Genomic DNA, 15155 nt, shown 5'->3' on the forward strand with positions numbered 1-15155 from the left:
AGATACAAGCAAAGATGATATTACAACTCCTAGGCATGATGTCTTCATGCATAGCCATTGTCCCAAACGCAAGACTGCACATGAGGCCCTTACAACAGTGCCTAGCATCACAGTTGTCTCAAGCACAGGGTCATCTTCTAGATCTGGTGTTAATAGACCGCCAAACTTACCTCTCGCTTCTGTGGTGGAACAACATAAATTTAAACAAAGGGCGGCCTTTCCAAGACCCAGTGCCACAATACGTAATAACAACAGATGCTTCCATGACAGGGTGGGGAGCACACCTCGATCAAAACAGCATACAAGGACAATGGAACGTACATCAAACAAAACTGCATATAAATCACCTAGAACTTCTAGCAGTTTTTCAAGCACTAAAAGCTTTCCAACCAATAATAGTTCACAAATACATTCTCGTCAAGACAGACAACATGACAACAATGTATTATCTAAACAAGCAAGGGGGGACGCACTCCACGCAGTTAAGCCTGCTAGCACAAAAAATTTGGCGTTGGGCAATTCACAACCAAATTCGCCTAATAGCACAATTTATACCAGGGATCCAAAATCAACTCGCAGACAATCTCTCTCGAGATCACCAACAGGTCCACGAATGGGAAATTCACCCCCAAATTCTGAACACCTATTTCAAACTCTGGGGAACACCTCAAATAGACTTGTTTGCGACGAAGGAGAACGCAAAATGCCAAAACTTCGCATCCAGATACCCACACAAACAGTCCCAAGGCAATGCCCTATGGATGAACTGGTCAGGGATATTTGCTTACGCTTTTCCTCCTCTCCCTCTCCTTCCTTACCTGGTAAACAAACTCAGTCAAAACAAACTCAAACTCATATTAATAGCACCAACTTGGGCAAGGCAACCCTGGTACACAACGCTGCTAGACCTATCAGTAGTACCCTACATCAAATTGCCCAACAGGCCAGATCTGTTGACACAACACAACCAAAAGATCAGACACCCAGATCCAGCATCGCTGAATCTAGCAATCTGGCTCCTGAAATCCTAGAATTCGGGCACTTACAACTTACCCAAGAATGTATGGAAGTCATAAAGCAAGCCAGAAGGCCATCCACCAGGCACTGCTATGCAAGTAAATGGAAGAGGTTTGTTTGCTACTGCCATATTAATCAAATACAACCATTACACACAACTCCAGAACATGTAGTGGGTTACTTGCTTCACTTACAAAAATCTAACCTGGCTTTCTCTTCCATTAAAATACACCTTGCAGCAATATCTGCATACCTGCAGACTACCTATTCAACTTCCCTATATAAGATACCAGTCATTAAAGCATTCATGGAGGGCCTTAGGAGAATTATACCACCAAGAACACCACCTGTTCCTTCATGGAACCTAAATGTTGTCCTAACTAGACTTATGGGTCCACCTTTTGAACCCATGCACTCCTGCGAAATACAGTTCCTAACCTGGAAGGTTGCATTTCTCATCGCCATTACTTCCCTAAGAAGAGTAAGCGAGATTCAGGCGTTTACAATACAAGAACCTTTTATACAACTACACAATAAGGTCGTCCTAAGGACTAATCCTAAATTTTTGCCAAAGGTTATTTCACCGTTCCATCTAAATCAAACAGTGGAACTTCCAGTGTTCTTTCCACAGCCAGATACCGTAGCTGAAAGGGCACTACATACATTAGATGTCAAAAGAGCATTAATGTATTACATTGACAGAACAAAGAACATCAGAAAGACTAAACAACTATTTATTGCATTTCAAAAACCTCATGCAGGAAACCCAATATCAAAACAAGGTATAGCCAGATGGATAGTTAAATGCATCCAAATCTGCTACCTTAAAGCTAAACGACAGCTGCCCATTACACCAAGGGCACACTCAACCAGAAAGAAAGGTGCTACCATGGCCTTTCTAGGAAACATCCCAATGCAAGAAATATGTAAGGCAGCCACATGGTCTACGCCTCACACATTCACCAAGCACTACTGTGTAGACGTGTTATCCGCACAACAAGCCACAGTAGGTCAAGCCGTATTAAGAACATTATTTCAAACTACTTCCACTCCTACAGGCTGAGCCACCGCTTTTGGGGAGATAACTGCTTACTAGTCTATGCAAAACATGCGTATCTACAGCGACAGATGCCATCGAACTGAAAATGTCCCTTACCCAGTGTACATCTGTTCGTGGCATCAGTCGCTGTAGATTTGCATGTGCCCACCCGCCTCCCCGGGAGCCTGTAGCAGTTTGGAAGTTACCTTCAACTATTTGTATATGTATCATCTCAACCTTAAATAGGTACATACTTAGTCACTCCATTGCATGGGCACTATTACTACAATTCAACTCCTACCTCACCCTCTGCGGGGAAAAACAATCGAAGATGGAGTCGACGCCCATGCGCAATGGAGACAAAAGGAGGAGTCACTCGGTCCCGTGACTCGAAAGACTTCTTCGAAGAAAAACAACTTGTAACACTCCGGCCCAACACCAGATGGCGAGCTATGCAAAACATGCGAATCTACAGCGACTGATGCCACGAACAGATGTACACTGGGTAAGTGACATTTTCATTTTGTAACACTGTGTGTAGGAAGTTGGCTCTGTATGCACTATTTCAAAGTAAGGAATAGTATGCACAGAGTCCAAGGGTACCCCTTAGAGGTAAGATAGTGGCAAAAAGAGATAATATTAATGCTCTATTTTGTGTTAGTGTGGTCGAGCAGTAGGTTTATCAAAGGAGTAGTGTTAAGCATTTGTTGTACACACACAGGCAGTAAATGAGGAACACACACTCAGACAATTCCAGGCCAATAGGTCTTTGTATAGAAAAATTTATTTTCTTAGTTTATTTTAAGAACCACAGGTTCAAATTTTACATGTAATACTTTAAATGAAAGGTATTGCAGGTAGGTACTTTAGGAACTTTGAATATTCAAAATAGCATATACAGTCTTCACATAAATCACATACAGCTATTTTAAAACTAGACAGTGCAATTTTCACAGTTCCTAGGGGGAGTAAGAGTTTGTTAGTTTTTGCAGGTAAGTAAACCACCTATGGGGTTCAAGTTTGGGTCCAAGGTAGCCCACCGTTGGGGGTTCAGAGCAACCCCAAAGTTACAACACCAGCAGCTCAGGGCCGGTCGGGTGCAGAGGTCAAAGTGGTGCCCAAAACGCATAGGCTTCAATGGAGAAGGGAGTGCCCCAGTTCCAGTCTGCCAGCAGGTAAGTACCCGCGTCTTCGGCGGGCAGACCAGGGGGGTTTTGTAGGGCACCGGGGGTGGACACAAGTTAGCACAGAAAGTACACCCTCAGCAGCACGGGGCGGCCGGGTGCAGTTTGCAAACACACATCGGGTTTCCAATGTAAATCAATGGGAGACCAAGGGGTCTCTTCAGCGATGCAGGCAAGGTGGGGGGCTCCTCGGGGTAGCCACCACCTGGGCAAGGGAGAGGGCCTCCTGGGGGTCACTCCTGCACTGGAGTTCGGATCCTGGGGGCTGCGGGTGCAGTGTCTTTTCCAGGCGTCGGGATCTGAGTGTCAGGCAGTCGCGGTCAGGGGGAGCCTCGGGATTCCCTCTGCAGGTGTCGCTGTGGGGGCAACTCTGGCTACTCAGTCTCGTAGTCGCCGGGGAGTCCTCCCTGAAGTGTTGTTTCTTCACAAGTCGAGCCGGGGGCGTCTGGTGCAGAGTAGCAAGTCTCACGCTTCCGGCGGGAAACACAGTTGTTTTAAAGTTGCTCCTTTGGAAACAAAGTTGCAGTCTTGGGTGAACAGGGCCGCTGTCCTTGGGAGTTTCTTGGCCCTTCTAGAGCAGGGCAGTCCTCTGAGGATTCAGAGGTCACTGGTCCTGCGGAAAGCGTCACAGGAGCAGTGTCTTTAGAAGTGGGGAGACAGGCCGGTAGAGCTGGGGCCAAAGCAGTTGGTGTCTCCGTCTTCTCTGCAGGGTTTTTCAGCTCAGCAGTCACTCTAGGGGTGTGTTTAGGTCAGGGAGGGCAGTAGCCAATGGCTACTAGTCCTGAGGGTGGCTAACACCCTCTTTGTGCCTCCTCCCAAGGGGAGGGGGTCACATTCCTATCCCTATTGGGGGGGGATCTTCCATCTGCAAGATGGAAGATTCCTAAAAGTCAATCAGTGCAGCTCAGGTTGCCTTAGGGGCTGTCCTGACTGGCCAGTGACTCCTCCTTGTTTTTCCCATTATCTCCTCTGGCCTTGCCGCCAAAAGTGGGGCCGTGGCCGGAGGGGGCGGGCAACTCCACTAGCTGGAATGCCCTGTGGTGCTGTAACAAAGGGGGTGAGCCTTTGAGGCTCACCGCCAGGTGTTACAGCTCCTGCCTGGGGGAGGTGTTAGCATCTCCACCCAGTGCAGGCTTTGTTACTGGCCTCAGAGTGACAAAGGCACTCTCCCCATGGGGCCAGCAACATGTCTCTAGTGTGGCAGGCTGCTGGAACTAGTCAGCCTACACAGACAGTCAGTTAAGTTTCAGGGGGCACCTCCAAGGTGCCCTCTGGGGTGTATTTTGCAATAAAATGTACACTGGCATCAGTGTGCATTTATTGTGCTGAGAAGTTTGATACCAAACTTCCCAGTTTTCAGTGTAGCCATTATGGTGCTGTGGAGTTCGTGTTTGACAGACTCCCAGACCATATACTCTTATGGCTACCCTGCACTTACAATGTCTAAGGTTTTGTTTAGACACTGTAGGGGTACCATGCTCATGCACTGGTACCCTCACCTATGGTATAGTGCACCCTGCCTTAGGGCTGTAAGGCCTGCTAGAGGGGTGTCTTACCTATACTGCATAGGCAGTGAGAGGCTGGCATGGCACCCTGAGGGGAGTGCCATGTCGACTTACTCGTTTTGTCCTCACTAGCACACACAAGCTGGCAAGCAGTGTGTCTGTGCTGAGTGAGAGGTCTCCAGGGTGGCATAAGACATGCTGCAGCCCTTAGAGACCTTCCTTGGCATCAGGGCCCTTGGTACTAGAAGTACCAGTTACAAGGGACTTATCTGGATGCCAGGGTCTGCCAATTGTGGATACAAAAGTACAGGTTAGGGAAAGAACACTGGTGCTGGGGCCTGGTTAGCAGGCCTCAGCACACTTTCAATTGTAAACATAGCATCAGCAAAGGCAAAAAGTCAGGGGGCAACCATGCCAAGGAGGCATTTCCTTATGCCAAGGAGGCATTTCCTTACAGACGCTGTCCTGGTGTATGGTGGGGTACCTATGGTACTTACTTTATACCAGGTAGCCTCTTTGAAGTCGGGGGGACACAGAAGTCTAAGGAGCCCACGCAGCACTACTAAGGAGGATCCCGCGCTGCAGGAGAACCGCACAGGAGGCTGTACTGTGCAGAATGGAGTGCTAGGGGCTGGAGCTACACTTTGCCGAAAGATCCCTTGGAGGAGATGCAAACAAGCCTTGGCAGCTGCAAGACGTTGTGCACAGGGATACTGTCCTCTGTGAGAAGGCAAGGGCTTAACTCCACCAAAGTTGGACAGCTGGCAGAGAGGACCAAGAGGACTCCTGACCACCACCCATGATGCAGGATCCACGCAGCTCAGCAGGAGAGGGGATCCACACAGCCAGTCGTCGCTTGTCGTAGGTGCCTGCGGTTGCAGGGAAGTGACTCCTTAAATCCAAGGGAGATTCCTTATTCATGTGCAGGCTGAAGAGTTTCAGTCTTGTGAGGATGCATGACGAGGGAAATGTTGCAAAGCTGGCAGGAGCCCTGGAAACAATGTTGCTGAAGAGTACATTCTTCTTAGAAGCAGCTTGTCGGGTCCTGGAGGTTTAAGTTGCAGTTCCGCAGGCCAGAAGTTGAAGCAGAGGTTGCAGAGGAGTCCTGCTGGAATCTTGCAAGCTGAATCGGAGGACCCACTCAAGAGAGACCCTAAATAGCCCTGAAAGGGGTTTTGGTCACCTAACCAGGTAAGCACCTATCAGGAGGGGACTCTGACGTCACCGGCCTGGCCACTAAGATGCTCCCAGAGTTTCCTGCCAATCTTGGAAACAAAATGGCAGAACCCAGGGACCCTCTGGGGGAGCTCTGAGCACCAACCCTGGGGTGGTGATGGACAGGGGAGTGGTCACTCCCCTTTCCATTGTCTAATTTCATAATTTCACGCCAGAGCAGAGACTTGGGGAGAGGGGGGGGTGTCGTAATGGACTGTTCGTGCAGGGGTGCCCTCACACACAGGTACCTCTACCCTGCCCTCTCGGTTGAGAGGCCCTACCATAGGGGTGACTCAGTGACCTGTAGTGAAAACGGGTGCATGCACCCGTTTCACACAGGCTGGAATGGCAGGCCTGCAGAACCCTTTGCATTGGTTCCCTATTGGTGGCAGAATAAGTGCTGCAGCCCCTAGGGATCCATTGGAACCCCAATACCCTGGTTCCCTAGATACCATATATGCCAGTTGTGGGAAGAAAAGAGTACAATTTAGAGGAGAGCAAAAGTACTGGGGTCCTGGTTAGCAGGAACCCAGTAGACACAGCCAAACATACTGTCAACTGGCAGAAAATGGGGGTAACCATGCCAAGAAAGAGGACACTTTACTTTTATCTGCAACTCTTGCCTTTGCCAAGGCTTGTTGGTGGTTTTGCCACACCACTGGCGGACTGCAACTCTTCGTCCGATGTGGGACATCGACTGCATCACTGCTGGAACTTTTTTTATGTTCCTGTGCTGCATAGCAAACTTCTGGTCTTCTCCGTCGACCTGGTCCTGAATCTTCAGTAGGGTGGGTAGTGGCAGTTGCCCCCAACTGGAACTGGACTCGGTCCCCTTCATTTGCAGGTCCTCTTCTGTCTGAATCCATCTCAAGTGTAGCTTGGGTCTTGCACAGTCCTTTTACAAAGTTCTTGTGCGCGTTTGGGGAAAACCAGATACTTACCTTTTCTCTCCTTGTGGCTGGGGGGCACCCTAGTACTTACCTTTTTAGGGTTCCTAGTTCCTCCAGCTCCTGTCTACAGATTCCACTTACCTGGGTGGGGGGGGGCCTTACTTTCGCATTCCATTTTTTTTAGTATGTTTTAGTGGCCCCCACCCCCGGGGTCTCTTATTGTTTACTGTTATTCCACAGTTTATTCACTGTTTTCTTTTGCTTTCTATGCCCATTTCTGATTACTAAGGTGTATATAATAGTGTGTACCCACCTAAGAGTATTTCCTATATAGTATTTTAGTATTTGTCAATAAAATAAAGTAACTTTTTATTTTTGTAACATTGTGTGGTTCTTTCATGTGTGTAAGTGCATGTGACTAAGTGGCATTGCATAAGCTTTGCAGGTCTTCTAGATAATCCTTGACTGCTCATCCACAGCTACCTCTAGAGAGACTGGCTTCCTAGACACTGACTACACCGTTCTAATAGGGGGTACCTGGACCTGGTATAGGATAGTAATATACCATAGGTACTCACCCCACCCACCAGGCCATCTTCCTACAAAGCTCTTTATTTGTGAATGGAAAAACATCAAGAGAAAACTTGATAGCTGAGACGAATATCAAATGGCAATATGTGGAATGCTAAAATAGAACATGTAACATTTTCTTTGTGATGAAACTAATGAAGCTAGTTTTCATATTGATGGCAACTAACCGACTGCAATCTACAGTATTTATGTAGTCCTTTTCCACTATGATATATTTGCATTCATTCTTCCCCAACAGAAATTGGAATACACCTTAGGAGATTCAACTGAGACACCGAGTCGTAAAGAGCTATCATCTGATGACCTTTACAATCAAATGGAAAAACTTCTGAATGAAAACCCCAACAACCAAAGAATATTTGACTGGATCGAGGTACGTTCCAACATTTAGGAGTTCTGCAGTACTCGGCTAATATTTAGATTTCTGCTGTTGTACAAGTGTAGTAGAAGTAGGTACCTTATTGTGATCTGATTTTCTAGCATTGGATCTTTATGGATTGACGTGATTGAATCATTCCCTGTTGTCAAGGAGTTAGTCCAAAGGTAAAACCTTATCAGAAAAGGCTTGGAAGGCATTCTAAGAAAATGGTTCTTTTGTATGGTCTTCCTGTAGGAAGTTGGCTCTTAGAGGTAAGATAGTGGCAAAAGTAGATAATTCTAATGCTCTATTTTGTGGTAGTGTGGTCGAGCAGTAGGCTTATCAGAGGGTAGTGTTAAGCATTTGTTGTACATACACAGGCAATAAATGAGGAACACACACAGACAATTCCAGGCCAATAGGTTTTTTTTAATAGAAAAATATATGTTCGATGGCATCTGTCGCTGTAGATACACATGTTCTGCATAGCTCGCCATCTGGTGTTGGGTCGGAGTGTTACAAGTTGTTTTTCTTCGAAGAAGTCTTTCGAGTCACGGGACCGAGTGACTCCTCCTGTCTCCATTGCGCATGGGCGTCGACTCCATCTTCGATTGTTTTCTTTCCGCCATCGGGTTCGGACGTGTTCCTGTCGCTCCGAGTTTCGGAACGGAAAGTTAGTAAACATCGGAAGATTTTCATCGGTATTGTTGCGTTCGGGATCGGCGTAGTTAGATTCACCACCGCATCGAAGATCGACGCGCTCCGGTGCCCTTCGGGGTAGTTTTCGATCCCCGTCGGGGCCTGGTCGGCCCGAGCGCGTGTCGAACAACGCCGATGGAACGGACCCCGTTCCGTTTTTGTCCCAAATGCCACAACAAATACCCTTATACAGACCAACATTTGGTCTGTAACCTGTGCCTGTCACCTGAGCACAGTGAGGAGACTTGCGAAGCCTGTCGCGCGTTCCGGTCCCGAAAGACACTCCGTGACCGTCGAGCCAGGAGACTTCAGATGGCGTCCACGCCGACAGCGCACCGAGAGTTCGAGGAACAAGAGGAAGAAGAAACCTTTTCGATCCACGAATCGGACTCCGAGGAATTCGACGATCAAAGAACCGTGAGTAAGACGTCGAAAACAACACATAAGAAAAGTGACAAGGCCCAGGGGACGCCACTGCCACCAGGCCATGGCTCCACCCATAAATTCGGTGACCGACCATCGGCACCGAAAAAGGCCCAAACAGTGCCGAGATCGTCCGACTCCGGTCGAGACACCGGCACGGAGCCTTCTCGGGATCGAGAAAGTGCTGGAGAAAAGCAACGACACCGAGAGAGCGGTGTAGAAACGGCTCGACGCCGAGACAGCGGCACCGACGAAGATCGACGCCGAGAGGTTTCGACTCCAAAAAAGAAAAAAGCTACCTCGGAGCCGAAAAAAGATACAGGCAGGGTTTCGGTGCCGAAACAACCCGTAACCGACCCAGGTCCAGGCTCTTATACAGAGGAGCAATCACTGTCCTCTCAGATGCGAAAGCATAGGTTTGAGGAAGAGCTGCAATCCACCGAAGTGGACCATACTGGGTAAGTGACCTTTTCATTTCTTAGTTTATTTTAAGAACCACAGGTTCAAGATTTACAAACAATAAGGGTTCAAAGTTGGGTCCAAGGTGGCCCACCGTTGGGGGTTCAAGGCAACCCCAAAGTTACCACACCAGCAGCGCAGGGCTTGTCAGGTGCAGAGGTCAAAGTGGTGCCCAAAACGCATAGGCTTCAATGGAAATAGGGGTGCCCCGGTTCCAGTCTGCCAGCAGGTAAGTACCCGCGACTTCGGAGGGCAGACCAGGGTTTTTTTTTTTTAGGGCACCGGGGGGGACACAAGCAGGCACAGAAAGTACACCCTCAGCAGCGCAGGGGCGGCCGGGTGCAGAGTGCAAACAGACCTCTGGTTTGTAATAGGATTCAATGGGGAGACCGGGGGGTCTCTTCAACGATGCAGGGGGGAAAAGGGGGGCTCCTCTGGGTAGCCACCACCTGAGCTAGGAAGAGGGCCTCCTGGGGGGTCGCTCCTGCACTGGAGTTCAGTTCCTCCAGGTCCTGGGGGCTGCGGGTGCAGTGTGTTTTCCAGGCGTTGGGTTCCTTGAAGCAGGCAGTCGTGGTCAGGGGGAGCCTCTGGATTCCCTATGCAGGCGTCGCTGTGGGAGCTCGCGGGAAACGTGTGGTCTTTAAAAGTTGCTTCTTTGTTGCAAAGTTGCAGTCTTTGTGGAACAGGGCCACTGTCCTCGGGAGTTCTTTGTCCTTTTAGATGCATTGTAGTCCTCTGAGGCTTCAGAGGTCACTAGACCCTGGGGGATGCGTCGCTATTGCAGTTTTTCTTGAAGTGGGGTGACAGGCCGGTGGGGCTAGGGCCAAAGCAGTTGGTGTCTGTCTTCTCTGCAGGGCTTCAGGTCAGCAGTCCTTCTTCGTCTTCAGGTTGCAGGAATCTGGTTTTGTAGGTTCTGGGGAGCCCCTAAATACTGAATTTAGGGGTGTGTTTGGGTCTGGGAGGGCAGTAGCCAATGGCTACTGTCCTTGAGGGTGGCTACACCCTCTTTGTGCTGCCTCCCTGAGGGGAGGGGGGCACATCCCTAATCCTATAGGGGGAATCCTTCAAAACCAAGATGAAGGATTTCTAAAGGCAGGGGGTACCTCAGCTCAGGGCACCTTAGGGGCTGTCCTGACTGGTGGGTGACTCTTCCTTATTTTTCTCATTATCTCCTCTGGACTTGCCGCCAAAAGTGGGGGCTGTGTCCAGGGGGCGGGCATCTCCACTAGCTGGAGTGCCCTGGGGCATTGTAACACGAAACCTGAGCCTTTGAGGGACGGCACTCCTGCTAACCAGGCCCCAGCACCAGTGTTCTTTAACTAAAAATGTACAATTGTATCCACAATTGGCACACCCTGGCGCACAGATATGTCCCTTGTAAAAGGTACCAGTGGCACCAAGGGCCCTGTGACCAAGGAGGGTCCCTAAGGGCTGCAGCATGTGTTGTGCCACCCTAAGGGACCCCTCACCTAACACATGCACACTGCCATTGCAGATTGTGTGTGTTGGTAGGGAGAAAAAGGCAAAGTCGACATGGCATCCCCCTCAGGATGCCATGCCCACAAAATACTGCCTGTGGCATAGGTAAGTCACCCCTCTAGCCGGCTTTACAGCCCAAAGGCAGGGTGCTCTATACCACAGGTCAGGGCATAGACACTGTAGGGGCATATTGCTCATGCGGCTAAGTCCATTCTTATACATTATAAGTACAGTGTGGCCATATTAAGTATATGGTCTGGGAGTTTGTCAAAAACGAACTCCACAGCTCCATAATGGCTACACTGACACGGGGCCTGCTGGGTGCAGAGGTCAAAGTTGGTGTTGGGTGCTCAGTGGAATCAAATGGAGACTGGGGGCACTTGGAAGTGAGCAGTTTGCAGGTAACTACCCATGGATTTTTGGGGGGATGGGGGACGGAGGGGTTAGATCAGCACGGGGGGGGCACAGGTCTGCACTAAACACCCTCAGCACCACGGGTAGCCGGTTGCAAAGTGTCAGGCGCCCAATGCTTTTCAGTTGAAAACTTTGGGTTCACAAAGAGGTTGCAGGCTTGGTCCAGGGAGTTGACTGAAGACCAATGGCTGGACATGTAAGTTGAGGCTCCTCTGGATGTCGATGGACCGCCTGCTGGGTTTCCCAAGGCCAGGGGGCTGCGGGTGCAGGGGTACTTTTAGGTGTCAGCAGTGCTCAATTTGTAAATAAAAATGTGCTGGTGCCCAAAGCTCTCTTCAAACATGACGCTGCCTCAGTTAAATTGGGAGCAGGGAATACTGAGGCAGCGTACTCCTGAAGCCATCTCAGGCTTACTTAATGCAGTTACAGCCACTCCCTGCCGCTTCAGCTCAATCTTGTAGCTTTCTGCTTTCTCCCTTAGTGACGATTTTTCATTTTCTGTTCCTCAGTCTTTCACATTTCTTTTGCTCACAGTAAATGTTTGATGCAGAAAAATAAGTGCCAGGGCCGCTGTTGGAAGATCTTGGTCTTTAGGGAGGCAGGCTGTCTAGGTGTTTGCAGAGGTCAGTGGTATTGCAGGATGAGACGTCGTCTTGTACCAAAACAAGAGGAAGGATTCTGCCAGGAGGGGTTCACCTCTGCTTTGGGCACCCTCAGGGTGCTCCCAGCTAAGGTGGACACTTCTCCTGGTGTTTACTAATTTTCCCGTCGACCGGCAGCCTAAAGTGGGGCTTGGTCCCAGGGGTGGACATCTCCACTAGCTGGGGCCCTATAGCAGCAGAAAAAAAGGCCGGAACCTTTGAGGCTTACCTCCAAATGTTGCTGTTCCTGCAGTGGGGCAGGCTTTGTCCCAGACTCCTGAGAGCACAGACACCCCATGGAATCAAACTCATCTGGTAGTGGCAGGGTGGCATAGACTGGTCTGCCACACACTAGAGTAGAATGTAATGCACCCTGCCTTAGGGCTGGAAGGCCTGCTAGAGGGGTGACCCACCTATGCCACAGCCAGTAGTTTGTGGGCCTGACACCCAGGGAAGGATGCCATGTCGACCACCTTTTTCTCCCCACCAATAAATCCAAACTGCAATGGCAGTGTGCATGTGTTTGGTGAGGGGGTCCCTTAGGGTGGCATAATACATGCTGCAGCCCTTGGGGACCCTTGCTGACCACAGGGCCCTTTGTACCACTGGTACCTTTTACAAGGGACTTAGCTGTGTTCCAGAGTGTGGTAGTTGTGGAAGCAATGGTACAGTTGAGGGAAAGAGCACGGGTGCTGGAGGCTGGTTAGCAGCACACACTCAGTCAAGTCGGCATCAGATATGCAAAAAACTGTGTGGGGCAGTTCTGCACCAGAGCAGGGACTGGGTGTTCCTGGACTAGAGCAAACCGGTTTATGCAAGGAGGGCACCAATTGTGCCCTTCAAAGCATACCTCTGGTTTGGGAAGGCTATCCCTCCCAAGCCATATCGCACCTATTTCCAAGGAGAGTGTGTTGCCTCCCTCTATCACAGGAAATCCTTTGTTCTGCCTTCCCCTGCCCCAGGTGGTCAAGCAGCAAGAGGGCAGAAACCGGTCTGTGGGATGGCAGCAGCACAAGCTGCTTGGAAAACCCTAGAAGACTGGTAGAAGCAATACTCGGGGTCCTCTAAGGAGCCGCCAAAGTGCATGCAGTCATACAACTAATACTGCCAACAGTATTGGGGTATGATTCTGACATGTTTGATAGCAAACATGCCCCGGTTTGGATTTACCATTGTGTAGCTGTACACAAGTGTCCTGTGTCCAATACAAGGGTAAAATGGCTTCTCCGCACTTACGAAGTCCAGTGCACTGGAACTGGTGTTCATAAGGGCACCTCTGCTCATGCAGGGTGCCCTCACATAGAGACCTGCACCCTGCCCTCTGGCCTAGGAGGGCCTACCATAGGAGGGACTTAGTGACCTGGTGCAGTGACCTGTGGTGAAAGTGTGCATGCACCTCTTCACACAGGCTGAAATGGCAGGACTGCAGATGCATTTTGCATAGGCTCCTATTGGTGGCACAATACATGCTGCAGCCCATGAGGGACTCCTGGTGTCCCAAAGCCTTTGGGACCCAAGTACCATATACTAGGGTTTTATAAGGGGACACCAGTATGCCAATTGTGGAGTACCCAAAGGTCCTAGGCAACCAAATTTAGAGGGAGAGAGCACATTCCTACACCACTGCATTGACACGTGGAGTTTCTGTCCTGGGCATGTGCCATGCATCTACGTGGACATCACTTCATAGGTTCCCACAGCATTACTGTCTGGTCAGCCAGGTTCGCCAACAAGGGAGTTTCATCCGCTCAAGACTCCTCCAAGTAGGTGCTGCTTTAATATCTTCAAAATGTGATAAATCTGCGGTTTGAAGTCTGAGAAGAAAATGTGTCTTCCCTTGGATAATGCTGTTTCTGGTAGTCACTATCCACTGATTACTCACCTATTGAAAATTCCCTGGTGTCAGTTGATTGACGTTAGTTGATTGAACTTCAGGACCCTTATGTTGATGATACATAGCTATTAATGTCACACGGCCAAAAGTCTTTTAGGCTGGTTAGGATCTGACTGTTTCTGTAAAGTTAGCATGATACTTCCACCTCGGTGGCGTGAAATGATTCAAGCCTATGAGTGTTTGAAACCGATTAACAGTTGAGAACATCAGTTCTAGGTAAGTACTACTTTTACTCCTAAATTTAGTTCCGTGTGTTCTGTACCTTCTAGCAGGTCGTGCACTGGAGACCATGCTGCATGACTACCAGCCAGGTCATTTGTTACGGTTGTTACTTAAGACTCAAGGTGTGATCTTCTATTTGCACCACAGCATTTCTTGGCCTCGTCGAAACCTATCCTGTCTGTGATGATTGTATCCAACCATTTGTGTAGTCTCTATACTAGCTTTATTTAGCTATTTCCCTTTCAGAGGTCTTCTGGATGGTTAATGTTCTATTCTTTGTCTTTGCAGGGCAACCTAAGTGAGCAGCAGCTTTCATCCAACACGTTTGTTCGTGCCCTGATGACATCAGTGTGCCACTCTGCGATAGTTTGTAAGTAACTATGCTTAAGAATGTGGCACATGTTTGCTCATGTGAGACAACTGTCATTTGCAGCTCAGTAACTGTGCAAGGTGGGCCGGCACATAGGAGACTCTGTGGGATTAGATTTTGACCTGGGATAGGCCTTGTAACATTGGTGTGCACTCGTTGGGAAAGTGAGTGTGGTTTACTGTCTTGTCTGCAGGGACACTTCATTGTGCACATAGGGTAAAATCTGCAGCGGAATGTGGTTTTGCTTTCAATTGGCCCGCAAAGTCCATTGATAAATTATAATAATAATGGGCCACATGTGCCAGCATCAAATCTGCAAGGTCCAAGAATGTATCTGTACAACTAATGGGCCACCCAGAACTGTGATGTTTCTCAGCTCAGGATCAAGAGGTCAGGCCTTTTATCACCCTCATGGACCAAGTTATTTATGTTTCTCTCCATCAGTTTGAACCGATAATTCCCCATACAAAGGGAGCAATTTACAGTGTTTCTCTCGGCTCCGGAGTAGTACGGGGTGAGGAGAAAAAAATCTGCATTAGTCAGTAGGTGTCATACTGTACCAGGGATGGGTCAGCCCAATCCCACTGAGCAAAGAAGGGAGCCCCCTCTTTGAATTTTTGTTGGGAAAGTCTCTGGCAAGAATGTCATTGAGGGCGGAGCTGAGACCCCCAAAAGGAGATGTGACCAATGACTCCTGGGTGACACCATCTTAAATTGTCCCAGCATGCTGTGCAGGAGGGTTAGGACAGACTGAA

The 15155-nt window shown here is 49.1% G+C and overlaps 1 protein-coding gene across 8 annotated transcripts in view; it reads left to right on the forward strand.

The window, feature by feature from the left end:
• EIF4G1 (eukaryotic translation initiation factor 4 gamma 1) overlaps positions 1 to 15155 on the forward strand; it is a 723480-nt gene that overhangs the window by 666735 nt on the left and 41590 nt on the right. For all 8 annotated transcript variants that reach the window (XM_069212975.1, XM_069212971.1, XM_069212974.1 and 5 more), the window contains 2 exons: positions 7680 to 7814; positions 14319 to 14400. In XM_069212975.1, coding sequence (XP_069069076.1) covers positions 7680 to 7814; positions 14319 to 14400 — 217 coding nt within the window. The remainder of the gene's footprint in view (positions 1 to 7679; positions 7815 to 14318; positions 14401 to 15155) is intronic.

This window comes from Pleurodeles waltl, chromosome 11, assembly GCF_031143425.1.
Source record: "Pleurodeles waltl isolate 20211129_DDA chromosome 11, aPleWal1.hap1.20221129, whole genome shotgun sequence".
Classification (NCBI taxonomy): Eukaryota; Metazoa; Chordata; class Amphibia; order Caudata; family Salamandridae; genus Pleurodeles; species Pleurodeles waltl.